Genomic DNA, 26,360 nt, shown 5'->3' with positions numbered 1-26,360 from the left:
TACCAGGGCACACACACACTCTTCACGTGCAAACACATTATGTCATAACTGAACACTAACCAATCACTGCTTTAGTATAGGCCTATACAGAGGTCAAAGGTCAGATTACCTTTTTTGAACAATGGATGCCAACAATAGACAGAGAGCAAGGGGAGTAGGAGGGAAAGACAGGGGACGACAACGAGGAGGAGGAGGAGGAGGAGGGAAGAAGAGGAAGGAGAGCCATCTCTGATGAGATCAGGGCCACACTTATTCATCATGTGATCAACCACAGAGTGACCATGAGAGAAGCCCATCTTGAGTAGCTTTACAGTGGCGTCCATACTGCATGCAACTATCTAATGACTATTTCAGCATTACAAATCAATCAGACTTTGTTTTGCACAACCCCCCCCCCCCCCCCCCACCACGACACACAAGCACGCACAAGCACGCACAAACACACACACACAAACACACACACACACACACACACACACACACACACACACACACACACACACACACACATATTGTTTATTCTAAAAATTATACCTCTGGTTTACATCTTTGTAGTTTTGTTTTCTTGTTTCATGCTACTGTATACAACATTGTGCTACTCTTACAAACGTGATCAAATAAATATTTTCACATTGTAAATGTGGATATAAGCCTATGAAAGACAAAAGAGCTTCAGATTTAGAACAACAGTGTGTACATGGTATATGCAGTGTTTCATTTTGAAGGAGATGTGAGGCATTTTGCATTTTGTGTGTGCAGTTTTGGGAATTGTGTTTAGAGTTTTGAAAAAAGGAGACATAGTTTTGAAAACGTGTGTAAGCAGTTGGAAAAAACTGTAATAAGTAAGAAGTATAAGTAAATCTTCGAGCAGACATTGCCCTCGACTTTGTTTTGTTGTGTAAGGCTGCATATATAGGGTAGAGATCATGTGAGTTTGGGCCTAAAAACACGATGCAGATAAACTGATAGTTGAACAGATTCCAGAGTAGATAACATAGTTTGACTTGTGTCAAACGAGCCCTATAAAAACTGTGAACATGCATGTCAAGAGCATTTAGCACTTTAGCCTAGAGAGTCAACCAGTTCTTGTCACTTGCTAGAGATGATGTATTCATCTAATTTGTTCAAACGGGAACACCGTAGTGTAATAAAGAAATTAGCTAAGATTAGATAAGATACACCTTTATTGATCCCCAGTGGAAAGATTCGGTTGTTGCAGCAGTACAAGGACATACATAAATACAGATAAGTATAGAAAGTAAAGTAAAAATAAATAAATAATAAGAGGTACATAAACTAAAATAAGAATAGAATAAAAATAGAAACTAAAAGCATTTGGAGAAAAGCTATGAGGATATGCTGAACTGCTTCATGACAGGTGTATAACAAAATAGCATGACACATTTAAAACATGTCTTAAAATGACTAGGTGTACTGCACACGTCACAAATATATATAACCTAGCCGAATAAGCATGTTCTGTTGTGTCATGGTGATGTATGTCCTTACATTGGGTTAGGAGCAGAATGCTTAGGAGAATGTCACTATTTATTATATGCTCAATTTAACAATTGTACTTATTGTAATGATAATGATGAATATTATGACATTTTTTAAGCTGAAAAGCCTAACAAGACACAGGGGTCGCAAATTAGCCTTGGCTAGAAATCCCAATGCAATCCATCTGTATCATATTATTGTAACTTGTTACAATGTTTTTCATTGTCCTTGACAAATAAACTATTACATAAATAAAAAAGCATTGGTTGTCTTTTGACTTGTAGAAGTAGGAAAGAATGGCACAAAATTGGGTCATTAACCTCAGTTAGTGCATATTGTTTGATAAAGTTGTACGGTTAGGTGGCCAAGCCTAAATGAGGCTGTCTGGCCATCATGACTGCAGCTTTACGACCCCTGGGTATGATTAAAGTACACTACCTATTCCAACACCCATAACCACACAATAAGCTAGTGATTCTAATCCCTCCAAAGTCTACAGGTCAATTAGCTTCAATAGTGTCACATGAAGCTTACTACATGATCATGAAATGGCATTTCACCAACACAGCATAGGCTGTATTACCACTCCAGTAGCTGCAACCATCAAAGTATTTTCTCCTTGATTTTCAATTTAAAACAAACCACAGATCAAAAAAGTAACAACATGAAAAAAAAGGCAACTTTATGGCAAAATTATGCCAGCTGAACTAAAACATCAGAGATGTTTGTGAGAGACTGGTTGTGTATGGGAGTTTTCATTCACGTATTTTTATATATTTATTAGTAGGGATTTTAAATGTATCCCATCATTCAAAGGAGGGCGGTGTGCCAATTGTGCATCTATCATGTATATTATTATGGTATATATATATATTCTGCAGAATATAATAAACAGAATCACACACACACACACACACACACACACACACACACACTTCCTCTGTACCTGTGTCTCTCTGTTGTGTCTCTCTGGGTCTCTCTCACAGCTCTCGGCATAAATGCGGATGGTGGCACCCGTCCCTGCACCGCTCCCGCTCATCCGAAACACCAAGCGGGACGCATCAGTGAACACAATCCTCAGACCCTAGAAACATACAAACCAATGTTTACTATATCAATTTCACTATTCAGTGTATTTACTGACTTACTTTCTTTTTGACAAATGCCCACCACAAGTTACCACAGCAAAAACAGCACATACCAAAGTATTCAGTACATGGTACATCAGCTTGATAAATAATCAAAATGACTACTGGGATTGGATTAGACATTTCCTAACAGAATCCATTGAATAATCCTATTAGCAATGCATAGTATACCAAATGTACAACTTCATTCTACATACTACATAAAAACCCACAATGATAAAATATACTGTATATCTTTTAGACTATTAAGTATTGAAAGTGTATCTTCTCCTATAATTTAAATAGGATATTTCATTATTAACAGAAAAAAACGATTATGGAGTTTAAAAAGAGAAAAATTGGTTTGTTAATGTGCAGTAACTACAAACATCCACTAGGTGTCATTGTGTGATTAGCTGGGACTGTGTTCACCTAGGATCCCTTTACAATGTACTACATGCTTGGTCCCTCACATAGTACTGTCTATAAACTTATGTAAGGTCATTACTACTCTGGTACTTCTAAGAAGCTTTATGAACTCCAGGCCTAAACTAATTTCAAGGTATACCATTTTGTTTAGTAGTTCATAGAGGTTGTATTTCTACAGTTTCCTTAACATTCTGACAGCGGAGAACAATTTTACTCCCAACCTGAGGAAAACATCACATTTTTAAAGAGTTGAAGTTAAGTTCAAATAGTTAACAGTAGGCCTGTTAACTTGTTGAACTTAACCTTTGCAGTTTCAGGAAAAACAGGATATTGTTGCATTGGGGCAACCAACCACAACTCTTGCTGGTTGACGTAAGGAAGATAAGACTCTTCTAAGACTAATGGATGTGTGATGACTCTTATCTGTCCTAAATTCCACAGTGCCTCTTCCCTTATCCCATTAGAGCAAAAGACAAGCTCAGGCAATATGTTTTGAGAAAAAACAAGGAGCATGTAAGAAAAATGTCCCAATGGTTTTAATAAAACACACCCTAGACACTTTTTAGGAGTTTCACCATTATAGGAGTAAAAAGTCAACTGGGTGCACTAGTATGACAGTGACCTCATCTCAGACCAATATCTGTTACCTCTTCAAACTGGGACTCAGCTTCTTAGTTTATAGACAGTAGTAATAAAAGTAAAGTAAACCACTCGCCTTCCTTCTAATCTGAGTTTGGCTCGGGCGTGTAACATGTCAGAGTCTAGGTGAGGAGAGACAGCGATAATGGAAGATGTCCGTATGCCTGTCTGTCTTTCTATATGTGAGTGTGTCAGCTCATCTCTAACAATAGAGAAGCAGTTATCAGTAGGCCTGTTAAAAACAATGTCTGCTGCAAAGCTCAAGCCCTGAGTGGAGCACATACCAACCACTGCATGTCTGTCTGTCTGTCTGTCTGTCTGTCTCTGTACATCTATTTAGATATACAAAGGCAAAATGCTGTAGTAGGCCTTTACATTTCTGGTTAAACTTGAAATTACATGAACTTGACTTTTTGACTTAACTTTGAAAAACTTATTTTTTACTAGATAAAACATATAGAAATGTATATTTTCTGTAAATACAAAATTTAGCTAAAAGCTCAATTATAGAAATATAAAAGAAATATAAAATAAAAATATATATAAATAAAATCTCAGTAACTGCACTCTGGCTGTGAAGTTACTTTAAAAAAAAAGTATGAATACCATAGTCTAAAAAAAGCCTACTCCATTAGTAAAAGTAAAAATCCTGAATTTAAAATGGTTGGCCTATCAAATAAAGATTTATTATTAGCAAAATGCAGTATCAAAAGTAAAAGTACTCATTCTGCAGAATGGCTCCTTACTGCATTCTGGCTAACCAAGCTAGCTAACATTACATTGCTAGCAGGAACGTTATATAGCTGGTGATATAGCCAGGGCTAGCCCTAGCAAAAGCTACAACTACATTTACTTGTAGATTCTGTAAATGAAAAATATCTATGTATAATATTACTTATTATTATATAATATTTTAATTAACTGAAATCTTAGTAATTCAGTAAGTAACTAAATTAAGCCTTAGTTATTAAAAAGAGCAATATATGAATAAGATATGGACAGTAAATAATAATAAATAAGCAAAACAAAGAATTTTCATGACTACTTATGATGGACACAGTGAAGCTGAAAAACACATTCTGCGGTATAGTAGTAATAAATGCTATATCTGCACTTAGGTATTATACGTTCTATAGCAATGATTTCTATCTATTGACTATCTGTCTGATATGCAGACAATGCAGAATGAATTCAGTAGTCGACTACAAGGCTGCCATGCCACTGCTTTGTAAATCCCCCATGCTTTGTCTTGTGTGTTTGTGTCTGTGTTTGTGTCTATGTGTCAACTTGCCCCCCCTTCAAACAAACTTGCAGTGGAGACAACGACAGCTGATATAATTCTGTCCTGGGAGGAATGTGTGCTGTAATAACACACACTGAGGCGACTGGGATGCTGAGGATTTGCCACTGAGGATAAATCACATTTTGGGGTGAGTGACTAACTAGCTGTGGAGCGGCTGTAACCATGGTAACACAGAGAAGTATTAACAGAGGGACAGTGAGACCTTTATTGATACATAAGGTCAAGTTGACGGACAAATTGTAGGCACAATCTTGCCCAAAAAAAACGTGTGAACACGTGTAGGCCATGCAAGTGTATGTATGTATGCACAGGGACAACTGGACTGACGGACAGTGCACACACCAATGTGCACAGTGTTGGTGTGTATGTGATATGAGGTGGGGCAGAGGCTAAGAATTGTCGACGCCAGGAATGAGTTTCCACACATTTCTGGGCAGAACAGAGGGGGTCAGCTGGGTAAACTTCACAAAGACTGAGAGGGAGGGAGGGAGGGTGTGAGGGAGAGGACAGGGAGGGTATACCGACTGAGGGACTTATCAGTGTGTGTAGGGATATGTGCTATATGCAATGTGTGTGTGTGTGTGTGTGTGTGTGTGTGTGTGTGTGTGTGTGTGTGTGTGTGTGTGTGTGTGTGTGTGTGTGTGTGTGTATGTGTATGGTTTGAAATGGAAGATAGATTATCATGTCCAAACATGGAATCTTTCTGAGACAACATTGAAGCTTGGGTGGTCTAGCTGATAATTGAGTGCATGTGTTTGAAAAAGAGCACAGAGAAGGTGTTAGTATGAGTGTGTGTGCATGCTTAAGATGTCCTCAGGCAGACCTGACCCTATGAAAATAGAACGACCTGACTTGAACCTTTCTGATCCACCTCATTTTCCGGTTGGCTATGACCTAAATTGCTATTTATTTATCCAGTCATTTCAATGAGGGGAAGGTGGCAGAGGGGAAGCGGTTTTGATCATTGCGGTAGGGGTATGAAGCGGTTGTCGCCCACGTGAATGCGGACAGATTTTGCTCTGCCGCCCAGAGTTCACCTTGCTGAACTTCAGGCGGTAACTAGGGCAGCAGGAGCTGCTTTTAAAAAACGCTTTGCTTTTTTGAGAAATGCTCTTGCAGGTAGGAAGTTGTCAGAGCGGTTGCCCACGCGGTAGTGTGAAACCAGCTTAATACTCCCTTTCCACTCCTCTAATATCATATGCATATGCTCTTTTCCATGTTCTTTCTTCCCTCTCTTAGTCGAGACTGACCTGGTTTCGAGCCACTGTTCCATCCACGGGGTCGATGTACTCAAAGTTGTCAGCCCTCTCCACACTGTATATGTGGTCTCCTACGGCAAACTTCTGGCTGGTGAATGCTTTGTCTGCTATTACTGACTCCAGATCCTTCATCAGGTAAAAGGCTGCGCGTGGGTCCAGGCCTTCATAGTCAAACCTGACAAGAACCGACACACAAACACATAAATGCTTAAAAACTTACATGCCCACTATACAGACACACATACAAAGGCAATTAAACCATGGCTTACGTTGGAAAGCAGTAAGAGAAAAAGCCTTCAGAAAAATATTTTATCTGAGATAGATTTTTAAAGCAGTGCTTTTTATGAAGGTAAATATGGTGCAAAAAGGGAGAGCTTGTAGAATACAATGTGAGAACTTGCAGAACAAAAAATCTGAACTTGTATGTTGAAATTTGCACTTGTAAACATTTTATTTGCACTTGTAAAAATAAAATTTGCACTTGTAAAAAATATTCACACACGTGATCTGAATTTGAAGTCATACAAAGAAAAAAAACATGAGAGCTTTTAAAAAAAATCTGAACTTGTAAGTTGAAATTTGCACTTGTAGAAAATGTTCACACACCTGTATTCTGAATGTGAAGTTACAGAAAAAATATTCACAAATGTGTAGATTGATATTTACATGAACACAATGACAGCTGCAAACTTATAATGCAACATTTACTCGTATACTTTTTTTTTTATTCTGGTTCATTTTCCATCACAACCACAACTCAGTGATTACAACCTCTCGAATCTGTCACTGCAACTTCACATATGTGCTCTCTCGCATCACAAAGTGGCCAATCTGCGCACCTCGACTTTCACAACACTCTTGACGATACATTTGGTGCAAAACTAATTTGTACCTGTGGACTTAGGCTGTGGAGCTCTGAGCTAACAGAACGGGAAAAGCCTTTTATACAGTCTATGGGAAAATCAGGGTTTCTATCGCCAGATGAGGGACAACTCTGTCCGGCTTATTTATGTAGCATGGAAACTTGGTGGAATAGCATGCTAGCGTTAGCTAACTAGCAGCCAGCCCGCTTCTAAATAAATACCTTTTAATTGTCTAAACATTTTTAACAGCCAAACTAAAACACTGGCGGTGAGCTCCACGGCCTGCAGCCGCAGACGGACCGTCATCAGTGGGTAACAGGTGCCAAGTTTCGCATCCCTGCCGAGAATTGCATCCACTAGGGAAAATAATGATTTTATAAGGTAAAGTACTGTTTAAAAACTAGGCAATAGTAAATCTCTTTGTCATGTTCATCAATAATGATTAGGATTTTAGAAGGTTTAGAGACATCAATGTTTTATCAGACTCTGTAGTAGCATTTCCTTGCTACCTAGATGCAATTTTCGGCAGCAATGAATTCTGCAGAAATTATTGTTTCTGCCCAAGCGGGTGCAATTCTTAGCAGGGATGCACAACATCAGCAAAGCAAGCTCTGGTCATGGCCGGGGGATGGGCCGCTGCTACCGGATGTGGGGATCTCCGTGTCCCGCTGGAGCTCCGACTGCAGGTCGAGGTCGGCAGCGAAGCTTTCTGGCAAAAGCAGTGTTGCTACGCTGGTCGATCCCCACTGATGACGGTCCGTCTGCGGCTGCAGGCCGTGGAGCTAACCGCCAGTGTTTTAGTTTGACTGTTAAAAAGTGTTTAGATAATTAAAAGGTATTTATTTAGAAGCGGGCTGGCTGTTAGTTAGCTAGCTAACGCTAGCATGCTATTCCACCAAGTTTCCATGCTACATAAATAAGCCGGACAGAGTTGTCCCTCATCTGGCGATAGAAACCCTGATTTTCCCATAGACTGTATATAAGAAGGCTTTTCCCGTTCTGTTAGCTCAGAGCTCCACAGCCTAAGTCCACAGGTACAAATTAGTTTTGCACCAAATGTATCGTCAAGAGTGTTGTGAAAGTCGAGGTGCGCAGATTCGCCACTATGTGAAGTTGCAGTGACAGATTCGAGAGGTTGTAATCACTGAGTTGTGGTTGTGATGGAAAAGAACCAGAGTAAAAAAAAAAGTATACGAGTAAATGTTGCATTATAAGTTTGCAGCTGTCATTGTGTTCATGTAAATATCAATCTACACATTTGTGAATATTTTTTCTGTAACTTCACATTCAGAATACAGGTGTGTGAACATTTTCTACAAGTGCAAATTTCAACTTACAAGTTCAGATTTTTTTTACAAGCTCTCATGTTTTTTTTCTTTGTATGACTTCAAATTCAGATCACGTGTGTGAATATTTTTTACAAGTGCAAATTTTATTTTTACAAGTGCAAATTAAATTTTACAAGTGCAAATTTTAACATACAAGTTCAGATTTTTTGTTCTGCAAGTTCTCACATTGTATTCTACAAGCTCTCCCTTTTTGCACCATATTTACCTTCATAGCTTTTACTTAAAATACCCCTAAACTGCAAGATACAAGGTTTGTCAGGGTGATTGGTTGATTTCCCTCAAAATTATGACAGATGTTTGTGTTTTACGGACTTTTTTGGGATCTGGTCCTTGGCCTGTTCTGTATGTCCTCTCCATCTACATGTTGGGAAATCTACATCAAATTAGGAAAGCTCTCTGTGGGAACATGAAAAGCTGCAGCAACTGTCAGTGGGAACATTGACTGTTGGAACTATCTCTGCCTCTCACAGGGGAGAGGTTAAAATAAGAACAAGTGACAACCAGTCAGGGGGACTGGAGGAGACATGGGCGAAGGTGAAGGCCTGGGAGACATATTTGGCTTTGGTAGGGATACAAGGGGTTGAGACTTTTGGGAAAAGAGAGTCAATAGAAAGAAGCATCATGATTAAAACCTGGGTAGACCAATAAAGAGATGAATGCTCCAAAAAATAAACCACCGACCGAATGCATTATGAAGGCACAGCTCCATATTCAGAGAGAGATTATTTAGCTGATTACCTGCAGAAGTAGTTACGTCCAAATTTGGCCCAGTGTTCTCGGTTTATCTGCTCCACACCCTGTTTTCTGGCGGCCATGATAGACAACCACACCAACACCGACCACAAACCATCTTTCTCACGAATATGGTCTGAACCTAGAGGAGAAAGAAAATTCCCAAAATACGACAACTCTTGATAAACTTCACATACTTTGTAGAAATCAACTCAGGTGGTGAGAGATAACAAATAACTACAACCAGTAGGCGATATGGTGGGGGGGTGGGGGGGGTCACCTTGCTAGCAAAGTGACCGAATTGCATGTCCCTTGTTAACCTGCAATCCCCCCTTTCCATCCCCTAGTAGCAGAGAGAGTGCATAGGCAGAGGGATTGTTTAGTTGAATATGTTAGTCTAGTCTGCCTGACTCATTGAGCCTTTATCTGACTGAGGTTTGTGCAAGTTAGAATATATGGCCCCGGGTGTCCGGATAGCTCAGTTGGTAGAGCGGGCGCCCATATATAGAGATATACTCCTCGACGCAGCGGGCCCGGGTTCGACTACGACCTGTGGCCCTTTGCTGCATGTCATTCCCCCCTCTCTCTCCCCTTTCATTTCTTCAGCTGTCCTGTCAATAAAGGCCTTAAAATGCCCAAAAAATAATCTTAAAAAAAAAAAAAAAGAATCTATGGCCATGGCTCTGAATGCTTAACTGTGCTGTGTATTGATTAATCCATGGCGTTTTCCGTGGTGCTGAAGTAGCAGATGGTTTGTCCCCCAGATTTGCCCCCCAGCTATATAGTTTAGAGTCTAAACTGTTCCTCGCCATATAATAGTCCTCTTTATAACGAGACATAATGCAATACAGTATTTAGTGAGCTTTAGAGATGCTGGTAGGCAGCTATTTTTTTAATCGTTGGACAGAGCCAGGCTACCTGTTTTCCCTGTTTCCAGTTTTTATGCTAAGCTAAGATAACCATCTGCTCCAGCTCCATACTTAACGGACAGATATGAGAGTGGTATCAAAAACTGGAGCTGCAAAGTGTCTTCAGGACACTTTTTGGCAATTTTACTAATTACTGAGCCCTCCAATCACATGATTATATTATTAACATTTTGTTCACACAATGATGTATTGATCCACAACTTACAACAAGCAATCTAAAATGATAATTGAATTTAGCTTAGTATTCAACTCCACTGTTTGTAACAGAATGTCAGCAAAAGTGCTTGGGCTTGGAGACAAACCAAACATCCCCACACAAATGTCTTATGCTCCCCCACCCTAAAATGCACACGCACTCGCACACACACACACACACACACACACACACACACACACACACACACACACACACACACAGAGGAGCAGTTCACACCCTTGATCAGCCTCCTTCACTGGGGAGCTATCAGTCTGTTCTCGAAAACAGCTGCACAGTAAAGGTATCTGTTAAGGGGGCACTTTGACATTTTAATAACATTGAATATGTTAGGCAATGTTTCGCCGGCAGAGCTTGGAGCAGGAAATGGACTCAGCGCTTGGATATCATTTTAAGTTACATTTACATTTATTTTATAAGAAAAAGTCAAAGGTATCATTATGTCTGTTCTATACACAATTTGATTTCGTTTTCTCCACCAAACACTGAAAACAAGAAGTGTACTTCCCAGCTCCGTGTCCGAATTTAGCACTATACAGCTGTTAGGAAACTGACAGTTGTCATTATATAATCCCTGTCTCACTGTCTGTCTCCCTTTGTCATGCTCACACAGAGATAGACAGAGTAGAACTTACAAATCGAATGACTGTACCACCAAAGCACAACCAGACCTTTTCCACATACACTGTAAAATATGTCATAATTACAGTTTTTTTTCTCTTCTTGCTGTGTGTGTCTGAGTAAGTGTATGAGAGTTAGCGAAGAGCAGGAGTGGTGTACAGCTCTGATGATTTACTACTCAGGGCTCTCTCTGAGCTTTTGGCCTTACATGGGTAGACAACGAGTAAGCTCCCATAGCCCTCCATGCTCTTGGCATCTCTGCTCCTTTAATTTCTCTCCTCCTCGTCAATACTTCTCATATTTGGACTCTCCAAACTCCCTCTGCTCTCTTTCCTTCCCTTTAAGCTTCTTGTCTCTCCTGTTCATACCACTAAAATTGTTCTTTTCATAGAACTTTTCCTTCCTTGTTCCGCTCGGTTTTAAAAGTTAAATATCATCTCCAGTCAAAACAATGATTGAAGAATAAAAGTCAGAGGACAAAAACCAAAGAAAATTTGAAAAGAGACAGACAAAAATTAAAATCATATTAAAATAGCTGTAAAAAGATGAAGAGAAAAAAAGAAAAGGTCAGTTAAAAAGGAAGCGTGGAGAGGCAGTTGTAGAGGGAGGGCAAGAGCAAATGTCTGTGTGTTATTTGTGCATGCACATTGTTTATATTTTCTGGCCGTGTATGTGTGTGTCTGCGTTTACATTCATAGAAAATGTTGGCTTGGAGGGCTGTCTGCATGTTGCAGTGATTCAGGGAGCCCGGTCTCCTTTTATAGCAGAAGAATGGGGATTATTTACACATGCAGTCAGGGTCACAGCCCTCACATCTATTACACGGCTCTGGCTGGAGCTACAGGCAGTCAGGATGCACGGCTTACAACTTTAGACCTGGAACAGGCTGCTTAGTGAGTGGAACAGAAGGGAATAGGGAAATTATGAGAAACATTTCACCTTAAAGGGAAATGCTGATTTCATAAACACTTAATCATTCCTATCAGTAATAATAACATTGTACACTGTGCACGTTAATTGCTGAGATCTGGTAAAGGGGCAACATCGCTACAAAAAAGTCAAGAAACACAAGCCAAAGGTCAAATAAGGATACAGGTTTTAAACAAACCCAGGTTGGTCAAATGTTTTTTCAGGAAAGAACAAAAGCAAACAGTAAAAGTATTAGAATTATTACACAAACAAATGTAAAACATCCATCACAGTTCACAGGACCACTTCCTGGTTCAAATTTGACCTGTCATATGCTGTACAATTTGTGATTTCAGGCTATATAAATAAAATTGACTTGACTTAGCTTGACTGTAGTTGTGCATGCATACCGTTTTCCTGTGCAATGAAGGATTGTTACCGACATTTCAGTTGTGCTCACTTTCAGTCCTCCAAATAAAGTGGTTTAGAAATTCTGGCTAAAATTTTGGCTTCTTTAAACTGTGTTCAGACAAACATTAACATCACATTAAAATCCCAGTCCTGCATTCATTTCAATGAGACTGCAATGCCGCTGCAAGGGTGCTGAAACAAAGAGCTCCTGAAAAAAGTTGAATCTGGCTCAACTTTTCTTGCAACGCAATGCAACGTCATTAAGCAATGCACTGTGTTGGGCACATTCCTGAAGAATAAAATGGTTCCCACATTGAGTCGTAAAATTTTATAATTTTTAATTATAAATTTATTCAAACCGCTTTGCAGTATTTTGGCATCTGATAAGCTTTCAAACCCATGAATCTACTCTTTAAACCAAGCTTTCTGATCTCACAGTATTTTAAATTAAACTACCACTGCAGCCATCTGAACACCCAGTTACAAACTGTCTGATCATCTGACTGCTTGTGTTTCTTGCCATATCACCATGTTCCCAGATCACCAGAATTACTTTGGTAAGAACAATGTTATCATAATAAAGAGAAGATTGACTGGACACATGCTTTTCAGCAAGTATTTACAGTTAGCAGCAGCTGGCCAGTGCAGTCTTCTAGCTATGGCCTTGTTTGCAGGCACCTCAACAACAGTTGCTGCTGAGGGGAGGGGATTTCCCAGTCACACACCCACTCACATTTTCCAAGCTGGTCCAGGGATTTGAATCAGTGACCTCTTTACACACTAAAAGGCTACTCCTGTCTTGTTTCTATATTCATCAGATTTCTGTATTGATGACATTAAGCATTCACAAATATATCTTTTATGAGTGGAGTTGTTTGGATTGTGAGTGAGTGTGCTGTAGCATAAGAGGTTGTACCTGTCCCAAAGCTCTCCTCCCCGCAGAGGGAACAACGCCCAGAATCCATCAGGTTCCCAAAGTACCTCCAGCCTGTGGGAGTCTCATACAGTGACAGTTTCATGGCTTTGGCTACCCTACAAACATACAGAGAGAAACAAAGCACTTTATCCTCACAAACACACAATGCATTCATCTCTCTCGAATATCTAACGCCAGCCTTTCTCAGTTCTGATATAGAGATATAAGCTTTCCAAACAGTCCACTGACCTTTGAAATAAAGCAAACCAAATGCTGTATGACAAGTGTAATATGCCAGCAGCTCATCCAATAACTTAATAAGGCAAAGGCAGCAAGAACAAAGTGAGTTAACCTTTTAGCTGATGTTTGCTTTGAACCTGAGCCATACTCACATATGGAAAGGAGGAGAGGGAGTCTGTGTGTCTGTGTGTGTGTGTGTGTGTGTGTGTGTGTGTGTGTGTGTGTGTGTGTGTGTGTGTGTGTATTTATGTTTATGTTGGGTTCCTGAGGAGGGTGAAAATGTGAAGAAGGTACAATATGTGGGAGGAAAGGGAGTGCAAAGATACAGACAAGAGGGGAAAAGGACAAAGAGAAAGTCTAATAAAACTGTGTACAGAAAAAATAACTGAATATAATTGAGTTACAGTAACATGATTATAAAGCAGTACATTTTGACAAAAGGGTTGACACATTTGGACAAAAATGATAATAAAATCATGTAATATTAAAAAATAAACAAAATCAGCTGCAATTAAAACTATCCGATCTTGGCACTGAGTAACTTGACCTGGAGCCGAAAGTCCCACCACCTCTTTTAGCTAGCCTCTGCTCCACTAGCATTAACTAAAAAGCTGTTCATGGGGTTTTCTGTCCATATTCTAAACTAACTATCATTTTAACCATGGTGATTTACATTCAGTAATAACATATGAGTCAGCCATTGGGACAGTGTCAAAGCAGTGTCACAGGCAAGGTTGTAAAGAGACATTCTGCAGTTACACGCACAAAATATCACAATGGATTTTCCTAAGCTGACAAACCAGTATTTTAAAACCAGTATCTTTAAAATGTGCTGTAATCAACATTTTTATTATAACATTAGATCAAATGACTTTGTGTATGTGAATGGAGTCGCTCCTAGTGTTGAACCCACAGAGAATTATCACCCAACTCTGCAGTCTCCCTCAGCTCTATGGAGCATTTCAGCAACTTTCACCTCATTGTTTTCATTTTATGACCTACAACTGTTTTGGTTCACTTTTAACGCTCTCATAGAGTTGTTTCCAGCAGCAGCAGGCAGCTGTTCAGCAAAAAAGCTCTGATAAACCCATTGTAAGCTATCTGCTCAGCACCAAATGGCAAACAGATAAAGTTAGCGACTAGGTAGTTGTTGAATGCTCACAAAATATCATTGCTCTATCATTATTCAAACCATGAGGCTCTTATATTTGTACTGTTCAGTGCCCAGATGCCCATGTAGTTGAGATTATGAACAGAGAACCAAAACAACATGTTTCAGCTTTTCAGAAAAGTGACAAAACACAACCTATATGAGAAAGTCCATTGTGTCTCAGAGGCTAGACAGATGATAGCAAAAAGAGGGGAAAGGACTCAATAATATTGTATTATGAAGGTTACCATCCCAAGACTGCTTGCAGATATTTAGTTTACAACAAAGATGACTACTCAGTGTTCTTCCCATTCCCCACATATCACTCCTCAACCACATCATTCACACCTCAGTAATCGCCGCAAAATGTAAACACAATTCCCAGGACTCAGCTAAGAATTGCTGGAAGAAATATTCAAAGCAACAAAACAGTTGTTGCTCCCTAAGAAACAAACATGTAGAACTGTCAATCTCAAAAGCTTGTACTGTGGGATGCTGTTGGAATTCAACGTGCAATATATGTGGACGTGGGTGGGTTTTAGGGTGTTTAAGTGGTCATACACGTCAACACAATCATCATGCACATAAATAAACTTCACAGTGCCCAGCACAGTTGTTTACATGAGGATGGGATAAATTACCAAATAAGAGTAATTAGCTTTATTCCCCTCCAGGGGAGCGAGAGCTGGAACGGAAACCCTGGCATTCCTGAAAGAAAACAGAAACTCTGGCCTTTTGACGAGCCTTTGACGTTTGAAACAGCACGTACACGGCCAACATAAGCACTGAAACTGACCCTACCAGCGTTCAGTTTTGGTTGCAAACAGTGTGAGAATAGTGCAAATCATGTTTTCTCAAGTTTGATGATTGTACCAGCTGAGCTTTAACTGAACAACAGAATAAACACTAGGGTGGAAAAAACACACATCCCCTCCCATAACCTTCAGGCACACATACAAACTCAGGGAAACAAGCACAATCAACAATCTGCATGGCCTTTACTTACCCACATGATATGACATTCCTCAAACTAAATCACAGTTAAAAATAGTATAAACTAGTAAACTAGTATAAACTTCTTGAAATCAAACAATGGAAGCCAATATGTACAATCACAAGCATATCTAAAGAGATACAGTACACTGTCTCAGGCCAGCCAGGATCAGTGGATGCTGCTTCTCTCGCTGCAGGCTTTGCCAAAACAGAAAAATGCTGGCAGATGAGTATGACTGGAGACACAAGGAATAAACTTGGAAGGTTTCTATTTAGGGCTGTAATCCCCCGTGTGTAGGTGTGACCTCTCAACTGTGAGGCTTTAAAGTCTATCAATGTCCATTTTCTCACACTAGTAACAGACAGACCTTGTGTAAAAAGTGCGTGTGTGATCAAGTGTCTTTATCACATACATGCAGCTTGAAGGAACAACATTAAATGGTAACACTTTACTTGAAGGTATCTACATAAGAGTGACATGACACTGTCATGAACACATGAACCCTAACCCTAACTCTAGCCCTAACCCTAACCATAACTTGACAAAAACTGAACTAAAAGAAGCGTTCTGTCATAAACGTTTATGACTTGTTTATAATGTTTATGACACGTTCATGACAGTGTCATGTCACTCTTATGTAGATACTTTCAAGTAAAGTGTAACCCATTAAATTGCAGTATTGACTTTTTAAACCAAGGAATATTTTGTTCTGATTATAAGGATTGACTAATAAGGATGTGGTTGCTTTTATCTTTCTTAAAACCTGGCTTTTCTTTTAAGAGGACTTGTTCATTGCTCTTTATGATGTGACAGTACTGCTACTACGTAAGAAAATAGACTTTCTGCAGCCTATCCTATCTGTAAGATGAACTAAAATTGAACAGAGGTAGAAAGGGTCTGTCATGAGAATGATTTGGTTGCTTTGCCCCCATAAGATGTGTTTTAAAACGTTTTTGTGGCAGCGATAAAGTTAGTGATGTTTCCTGTTCATTGTACGGGATTCTCACACTGCCTCAAAACCGACTGACAAGTCTGATCCCAGATGCAGCCTAAACGCACTACCCCCATTCAAAATGAATCTGTCTGAATGAATCCACCATCTGATGGCCAATGCAGACAGTGTGAATGAGGCCTAAAAGCTTTAGACTAGCATTCAGACAAAAAGCGCAGCATGCGGGAGCTTTACTTGGGCTTGAAATGTTCTTCTTGACCTGAACCAGAAACCCAAACTGTACACAGAGTTTAATACACTGAAGTTTCCTCAGTGGCCAACACTGAAACTCCTTGAAAATAAAGAACTTAATTAATCTTGATATGATTTCTGTAAATGGCCATAGCTTGTTTTGTGAAGTCATTATCAAAATACCTTTCTGACATTCATCAAAACAGTTTTCTAGGCTTTTCCAAAACAGTGTCAAAATATATATTTATTATCTAATAATATTATATCAGGGGGAGAAGTTTGCTTTTTGGATCAATGTTTAATTTGGCTACCTTCTGCATTTTGACTCCTATCAAAATATTTGTGTATAATACCACATTTGAGCCTGATGACAGCATTTCACATTTTTTCTTAGTAGATGTCTAAGCATTTCTCATTTTTTTAGTGAGAGTAAAATGGATTGATGGTTTAAATTGCTAGTAGTATGAATCTTGAAAAACTTGACCAATGTTAAAAAACCATCCAGCTTAAACTATTTGGAACATGACTCGGGGTGTTGCTGAAGGGGTAGTTGGACTCTTCTGATAGGGCTGTGGTGTTTGTTAGACAAAAAGAGTTGGGTACCACTGCTCTATAATAGCACTCCTTGATGCCAAATCAGTCCAAATTAACCCTATTTTTTTGAGTTGCAGCCTTCTACATCTGTGTTTTTTCTATTTCTCCACCACAACATCATGAAAGACATGTTACAAATACCACAATACTCAAAAGGCTGTGTAGGATGAAAATTAATCCATAAAATGTATGCCCTGTGGTAGTAGCACATCATGTCTTACAAGGGCTAAAGCATTGGCAGCTCTGTAAGACAGTACTGTCTTTTGATTGCCTTGGTCATCCTAGTAACCAGCACAACAGAAATAAAAAACAAAAAAACATTTCAACATTTTGCATTTGACCCCTCTACATTGTCGGACTAATCAGTGATTCAGTACAAGAACTCGGACTTCATCCTGGTAACAGGCACACCAGTGGGTCAGCCCTCTCTTCTCCTTACATCCTCCCATCCCTGGAACAGTTAAAGGAGAGATAGATGTTTCCTTTACCAAAATTTCCCTCTCACTTTCTCTAACCTCCCTCCCTTTCTGCATCAGCCCTTGATTATAGTATGTGCACAGTGAGACACAGGCACCCATGCACACAATGCAGTAAGACAGACACCCTTAGTCTACCCAAGATTTAACACCTGTAACTCCAGCCTCCTGTCCATCTGAATCCAAAAACATTCTCCTTCTCTCTGTTGTTTTAACTTATTTCCTCATTCCCTCTGGACACACACAACTACATACAGTATATATTTACTGTCACATTTATCAAGGCTTGACTATGCATAAACACAAAGCAGGGAGGGTTGCTCAGTCTAAACACAGCATACAGACACACACACACACACACACACACACACACACACACACACACACACACACACACACAGGCCACTCGCTTTCCTTAAAAGGCCTACACTTGGGCCACTACTAAGTACTTCCACACTTATCGAAGACACACAGATATGTACATTCTGTGTCCAGAGACAGCAGTGTTACATTGAAACTTAAGTGGTAATTGTGAAGCTGAACAAAGTGACCCTGCAACAATGCCAATAGTTATCAGTTAAGCGCACATAGAAGAAGTAGGTGTGCTTTGCATAAGAGCACATACCCCGGAATATGCCGGCGAAATTGGGTTCAAAATGAAAATCTTAAATAATGCATGATATTATCTGTAGTGTATGTATTATCGGTAATAGACATCGTACTGTAAGATGATTCTACTTCTCAGGAGATTTCACAACCAAGTTTCCAGGAAATTAAATTTATGATGTAATCAATACAAAAAAGGCAAAGGCTGTCAACATGAAGAGAGAAGAAGGACATATTTTTAGCAGTAACTAATGAAAAGGCCATTTTGTCTACAGAAAGTGTGTGTGTGTGTGTGTGTGTGTGTATGTGTGTGTGTGTGTGGTGTGTGTGTGTGTGTGTGTGTGTGTGTGTGTGTGTGTGTGTGTGTGTGTGTGTGTGTGAGATGAAGCAAGCTCTTTCATTGTGATCATGAAGGTTCAGTATCATAAGACACAGCCTTAGGCAAGGAGCAGTGTAACAGCACACAGCAGTGTCCAAGTGATATGCTTTAGGGTGGGGGGCAGGAGACCTGTTCAATACCAATACAGGAAACAGTGTGATGCTCATGTTTTGCATAAAAGAACAAAGGTGTGAAAGCTACGTTGGTGGATAGTGATATTCTGGTGTCCCAGTCTTCGGATCCATCACTAGCAGTCAATGTTGACATTTTTGTTATTTAACCATGATCCCAGTTTTTCCCTGAACTTTAAGCCAATGTTTAGAATTTAAAATGTTACACTTTGGCTCCCCCGCTGATAGTATTAAAAAAGACAACATGACAGACATCTCTTCGCCAAGGATAAAGGATACTGTGCTAAATGATGTGACAGCAACACATATTGCTTAGAATGCTTCAGTTGTCACTGGGATTGTGTCCAACAAAAACTTACACCATCAGTATAATATAAAATATTCTACTATGTCTGTCTACACATAGTGGCCTTAAAAAAATCTATTGTATTTGCCTAACCTTAGCCATTTCGTATCATCTTTCTGCACTAAAATGCACCGATAATATAAAATATTTCTATATGAATACAATTCTTAAATACACACACACACACTTGCAAACACATCCACAGATACAAACACACACTCATACATATATGCAAAAAACTTTCTATATTCTTCAGATAGGAGACCCGTATTGGCATTCTTGTACTTTTTTATTTTTCACAAATTAAGAAAAGAAAATAGTTGTATGTACAGTATAAATTCAACGATTCATTACAGAACAGATTTTGAATTGGTGTTATGGACTCCAGTGATATTTTATGGAACACTAAATCTGAACTTGATAAAGATTATACTTATACTAAACTAACTATAGTTGATCTTTCTGGTTCCTTCATTGTATTAAATGACACATTTCTACTGAGCGGCATACTGTTGAAACCTGACTGGGGTGCAATGCTGGGATCCCTCCTACTGGAACAATGTTAACGGGGATGACTTTAGCTCAGATCACATCCTCTCACTCAGCACCCTCTGCTCGCCTCTAGTCTTACATAATGAACAATATTTATAGGCGGTGAGTAAATATGTGTGTGGGGCTTGTGCGTTAGTGATCTCACAGTCTTATTCATAGTGGGTGAGTCTTTATCTGAGAGTGTCGTCCCTCTCCAGAGATTGGGCTGCTGCAGGAGTTTGTGGAGAGAGGTTGAGGTGGTGTGACAAGAGAAGGCAAATTCGCTTAGATCTACAGTATACATACATGTAGAAATGTAGACACCACGTGTGCATGTCTACATGATGAAATGTCTCTGTGATCTGGTTTATGTTGGACAAACTAAAAGAGCTTTAGAGATGTGCCTATCTGAACACAAACTCAACTCACTGCTCTGCAGAGAGGCATATTGAATTTACACTCTTGAGCCTTTTGGCCTAAATGAAAAATTGAATTTGTCATGTTTCCTTTAACTTATTACACTTGATGGATGCAGTTTGTTGTACTTTTGTCTTTGTAACTTTAAGATATATCCGTGTTGTTGTGTTTTTGATGTGATTATAGTGTAATTATAGTTGGGTACTTTGACATTGGCTATGGCAACTAACACCCTTGGACCCATTATCCAATAGATTTAAAATCCTGTTCAACCAATTATCCAATGACAATTGTACACCTGATCTAGTTTGACTATATATGTGTTTTTCTAATGTCTTTGTCTACTTTGACTCTTATAAAGACACAGTAGCGTTGGAACGTTAGTCTGTTTGCATTAATAAAGGCCGTAAATCAATCAGTGAGTCCGTTTTTCCCTTGAACCCCTTAGATCTACTGAGTGTGTGCGTGTCAGTGTGTGTTGTACCTGTCCAGGGCAGTGCTGGTGGCCATACTCCTGGCAAAGCCCTTGATTCCCAGCTGTCTGAAGTAGGGGATGGTGGAGAGGTTGGCAGCCATGATGGCCACCGAGTCTGACGGGTTCACAAAGAAGCCGTTTTCGCCGAGGATCATGTAACGGTCCTGACATCAGCACAGCATATAGTACAATGTGAGTCTTGTTATTAGTTTTAAGTGTAACAATGTAAAGAGAGAACTGCAATCAGACTAAACATGACTGATTTAGCATTACAGGTGATATCAAAGGATAAGGCTGGTGCTTATTGCTTATTGCTATTTGCTTATTGTCAATTAACCCCATCCCTCTGTGCTGCAGACCTCCATTGTTGTCCAAATTATGCCACATATAATATACTAATTCAATATGTTATGACTATAAATCTGTTCAGCTAACAGTTGCACAGATTAACCATTGGGTTGCCATAACATTTAGTAAAGCTGGATTTGCAGTTTGGCTGTAAGGAACAAAATAAGCCACAAATAAGTGAAAGCCAATCATCACAATTAATGTTTAAAGTCTGGAAGATATTGGTCATGGTATTATGTAACAGTAACTGCAAAAAAAGAAATCTTCATGCAGTAAGATTACAACCACTAGTGCTAATGACTGTTGAGATACCGATCCTGGCGGGAGGAACAGAGCAGATATGAAATAATTCTCCTGATGCTAAGCCAATTCACTCAGCAAATGGTGTGTGTGTGTGTGTGTGTGTGTGTGTGTGTGTGTGTGTGTGTGTGTGTGTGTGTGTGTGTGTATAAACAGTAGAAACGACTATTGGATGACACTGTGGAAAAAGTGAGCTGCTTGTTGGATCGTCATGGACACAGTATTATTCAGCCCCCATTGCTTTTCTTCCTGTTATCAATGAACGAACAAATAAAAACAAATAAAAAACAAATAAGACTCTCTCGGGTATCTATGGGTGGAGTCTAATGATGTTGCTTTAGTCTTGGTTAAAAATAAATCTGAATAGGTTTTGAATGAACACATTGCTGAGTGACCTACCATAAATCAGGATATCCAGTGGTATGTAAGAAAGGGCATCTATTTAGGACAATTAAAGCATTGCCATATTAATGTTTGTAAACCAAATTAAACCATCATATATTATGAACCTCTTCCAGCCTCTACATAGCACAATTATAATCAGAATACGTTGTATTATCCACTAAATATACTGTATTATTTTATGTCACAAAGGGCTATTGCTTTATGGCACAAAATAAAGTATAAATGCATTGCTAAAGCTTTCAAAGTCTTGTGAAATGTCAGACAGTGGGATGAAAGAGTGGCCTTTGAGAAAATCACTTCCAACATGCCTCTGTTTATCAAGCAACATTTCTTTTTCCGTAAGCACCTATGTTTCTGCAGCTGCTTCACAGTAAAATGCATTTGATTGTATCTATGTTGTTATGTGTCTATGACAGTACTATTGATGTTATGTAACCCTCTAACTTTACTGTAAGGGCACACTATTGATATCTTCCTTTGTATTTTTGTAGTATGTATGTGTGCGTGGATGTCATATGTCTGTGTGCTTATGTGTATGTATGATGTGTATAAGCACCTGGACACCTTAATTTCCTTCTGGATAAATAAAGTATATCTATCTCTATCTATCTATATCTATGTATTCAGTGTGTGGTCAAATATCAACACTGTCAATGTCATAAAGTAAGTCTACCTTTTAGCATATTCCCCAAGTCACACATATTTAACAGTTGCTATACCAGGAGAACAAAATTAATTTGATACGTCATATAAATGACTAAAATGCAATTTAAAAAATGTTAAAGATCCCCTCCATGTTTTAAGACATTTAAAAGTAGACATCACATGTCTCACCCCATCTGCATCAAATGCAGCTCCAAAGCCAAAGTCACCTCCTTTCATAGCATCTACCAGAGAGGTGGCGTAAGTCAGGTTGGGCTCTGGAGGTCGGCCACCAAAGTCCTCCAGAGGAACACAGTTGACAGCAGAGTTAGCAGGAGCTCCCAACTCATCACACAGGATCCTACGTACATAGGGGCCCATTACTGTAACACAACATGAGGAGTAGAGAGAAGGACAAAAGACAGAAACTGTTTAATCTCCAATAACATTTACAACAGCTCAGGGGCTATATAAGGTAGATGATGAATTGCCTCACCTCCGTTCATGGCATCTATGTGTATCTTGAGCTGATCTGGTCCTGTGAGAAGACTTTTAATGGCATTGAAGTCAAAGATGTTTCTTAGCAGTTGTAGATACACATCAACTGAGTCTACGATCTCCACTACAAACACAGAAAAGAGACGATTGGTACCGGATGAGTTTGTTTGTATGCATTTTTGCATTCAAGAAAGAATAAAAGAGCGGGTGGGTATTGTACCTCTGAAAGGTTTGAACTTGTTCTCCAGGTCAAATTCTTGTCTTCCCAGTCTGGACAGGTCAATGTGGAGATCAGGGCAGATTGCATACTCCTCAAGTGTCCGGCTCACCTGGTAGATCCTCTCCATCACTGTATCCGGAGACGGACCTACCGCACAAAGAAAGACAGACAATTATACATGTAAACTAACAAAACACTAAAAAAAACATCCCTGACTTTACAGATGGTTTTAAACCCCTAACTTTGACTTTAAACATTTCCCAATAGGAAGAAGCAACTGGAAGAATCAGAATACAAGCACTCTTTCTCAGTCCTTACCTCCATTTGCCACATTGAACTTGATTCCAAAGTCTCCACCAGGGCCTCCGGGGTTGTGACTAGCTGTGAGGATGATCCCGCCAATGGCCTTGATCTTCCTGATGATGCAGGAAACAGCAGGGGTGGACAGGAGACCATTGTGGCCGATTACCAGACGACCAATCTGCACAGCACAGATATTAAAGAGGAGCAATGTCAGTTGCACATCGGTCCAGGGTGTCACCTACTGTAATTACCTACTGTAACTGCTTTCTGATAAGCTAGAATTGTTTTTGTGGATGACTTGGATGTTTTCAGAATGCTGCTTAAATATGAAATCAGGTTCTGCTTAAAATTGTTGTGTGAAAAATGACCATCAATGGGGAAATGAAGCAGAAAAGAATAATGTCATGTAGCGTTTCTTGAGCTGGCTATGACATAAAATCTAGAAAAAAATCATGTATTTTGTTTCTACACTGAGTTTAAGTTTAAGAGCCCATCTGTCCAACTGGAACTGAAAGCAACACTGTTCTAAAGGATCTCATAATTCTACAGGTGACTAATTGACAGCCAGCTTTTAAAAAGCAAATGATCTGCCCCAGGAGGGTGCCTAAATAACAGTGCTGCACTTTCTATTTATAATTTGTATGCTACTTTTAAAGTGGTAATACCACCAGCATCCCTTAAATCCCCTGCATATCAGCTATTCTAAATAAAAGTGTCCTCACTGGAGAGGAATTTATTCTCCTGACGTCAGTATATCCTTCTAACATCCGGCATGTTGCATTTTTACTTTATAAAGTAAAGACAAGGAAAGTGAGGGGCAATCCTAAGAAATGATCTCTTTAAAACACATTTAGCCTGCAAAGTATTATGACCTAAGAACACATATTAATCAATCTATTATTTTCCACTATGTTTAGATTTGATTCGCTCCATGCATTGGCTTGGTTATCTACAAGTGTTGCCCCTCTTCTGTCTGACTTTTGGTTCAATGCCATATGACAGGGGATGCCCAAAGCATTAAGTTTGGCCCTGGAGAGGTGGAACAGTGAGGGGGAGGGGAACGACATAAGTTGGCAGGAAAATAGAGCAGGATGGATGGAAGTGCTGATAAGGCCGACATCAAGAGACATTTGGCTGGGCCAGCAGAAAAACGGACAGATCTCAAAAACAAATGATATTCCTTTCAGATTTTCCTTTGGAACCTGTCCAAACCAATCACAAATTTTCCTCCTCTCTGTCTTCCTGTTTTCAATTATCTGCTGCTTACACTTGAGAGTTCAGACACATTTTTGATGGATTTGCATGTGTTAATACCACCGATTATTACTAACATCTAAACTGAAGCTTTCATGTCTGAATGAGGAGTAATTGCATGAACTAGCATGGTATGTCAGCCATGATTAAAATGCTAAATAAATATTGACCAACTGCAATGCAGTCCTACTAACTATTTTTTAACAAGTAGTGGAACAATCTCTGGCTGGCTATAGCAATGCTTCCCCACCTTTTTTGCTTGTGTTCCCTTAAGTTTAGGTGTATGCGAGTTGTGAGCAGTTCAATGGAAGAGTTTTTTTTTTCACTTCTCAGTCTTTCATTTTGCTAGTTTTAAAGGCCTGAAGATATAAATCTATACAGTATCTTACAAATAAAAGGGTAAATATTAAGGGTAAATATTATAAAAATAGGCCTACGCATAATTTTGTTGTTTCTTATTTCCTACACCGCCAGGTTGGAAACCACTTCGCTAAATCACATATGAACATCCTGAATCCAAAATGTGATTTCTTGTTTTTTGGGGATAATAGGCTTCTTTCATTCATGGCAAGTTTATTTATTCTATGGTCTTCATTACGGTGATAAGCAGCTAAAATCACATTTGGATTTACCTTGCTGATAACTGCTTCTTAGTTTTATTTTCACAAGTCTTTACTTTTAACAACTCCTGTTATAAATACACTACCGTAGATTCATTTTACTATTTTTTTTTTTACCAGGAAATTACAACATGGTTGGAAGTGTTTCCATATGTTGATAAAATGAAACAAAAGCTTGACAGTCTCGGTCGGTATATGTCAAGACTGGAAAGTGCCCCCCCCCTACTTACCCCATTGGCAGCTGCCATCTGCACTATCACCTCGGTGGCAGCTCGGCTGAAGTAGCGGCCGTCGCAGCCCACCACCATGGTGCATCCCTGTCGGTCCCGCAGGTCGATGGAAGACAACACACTCTGTATGTAGTTCTGCAGGTAGTTCTTCTTCCCCTCGAACACCGCTGTCTTCCTCCGCAGCCCGTTGGTACCGGGCCGCTGGTCGTCGAAGGGGGCGGTTTGGACCGTCAACACCGGGATGGGGCTCGTCTCCATCCTCCTCGTCGGGACCCAACGGGAGGACGCCGAACAAACAACCTGAAGTTAGTTTTCGAAGTTCGCTTCTGGTGGTATCCGACCACAGAGTAAAAGTAGTTGTAATGCGTCGAATTAACAGCACAAAGATGGACCTCGTCAGCCTGCAAAGTGAAGTTACAGTTGTTGTGTTCCTGCCGAGGAGAAGGAGGAGAGCAGTGACAGCAGTCCCACACAGGGATGAAAGGAAACACCCAATCACAATTGTCCTCACCTCAGCAACTAATGTTGTAGCCTAAAGAGCTGCATCCCTCAGTACTGAGCTTAACATTCAGCAAAACTCTCCTCTGCTGTTAGACAACTCCCTCTTTTCCTAATAAGCCTGAACAACTGACTACAAGAAAAAAATCAGGGAGGGCCAGAATCTTCAAGGCCCACAATCAGCTGAGCCTCAGGCCAAAAATAGACCTTTGACTGATGGCAGAGGGGAATTGTGTCGGGACCGGTCTGCAACCGGACACTGCAGCGTCTGAGCTGTCCACACTGCCCGGTATGAAGGCATAAGCCGGTACTGTAGTCA

The 26,360-nt window shown here is 39.7% G+C and overlaps 1 protein-coding gene across 1 annotated transcript in view; it reads right to left on the bottom strand.

The window, feature by feature from the left end:
• pgm5 (phosphoglucomutase 5) overlaps positions 1-26,251 on the bottom strand; it is a 28,148-nt gene extending 1,897 nt beyond the window's left edge. Inside the window, exons 1-10 of the mRNA XM_031308924.2 lie at positions 25,544-26,251; positions 23,455-23,617; positions 23,137-23,283; positions 22,915-23,040; positions 22,611-22,801; positions 20,733-20,887; positions 13,202-13,317; positions 9,208-9,343; positions 6,249-6,432; positions 2,447-2,584 (exon numbers count right to left, since the gene is read on the bottom strand). Of these exons, the coding sequence (XP_031164784.2) occupies positions 2,447-2,584; positions 6,249-6,432; positions 9,208-9,343; positions 13,202-13,317; positions 20,733-20,887; positions 22,611-22,801; positions 22,915-23,040; positions 23,137-23,283; positions 23,455-23,617; positions 25,544-25,801 (1,614 nt within the window). The 5' untranslated portion in view covers positions 25,802-26,251. The remainder of the gene's footprint in view (positions 1-2,446; positions 2,585-6,248; positions 6,433-9,207; positions 9,344-13,201; positions 13,318-20,732; positions 20,888-22,610; positions 22,802-22,914; positions 23,041-23,136; positions 23,284-23,454; positions 23,618-25,543) is intronic.
• Between the last annotated feature and the right edge of the window lie 109 nt (positions 26,252-26,360).

The sequence above is a fragment of the Sander lucioperca genome, chromosome 2 (assembly GCF_008315115.2).
Source record: "Sander lucioperca isolate FBNREF2018 chromosome 2, SLUC_FBN_1.2, whole genome shotgun sequence".
Taxonomy (NCBI): domain Eukaryota; kingdom Metazoa; phylum Chordata; class Actinopteri; order Perciformes; family Percidae; genus Sander; species Sander lucioperca.
Note: the sequence above shows the minus strand (reverse complement) of the source record. Positions and strands in the feature narration are given on the sequence as shown.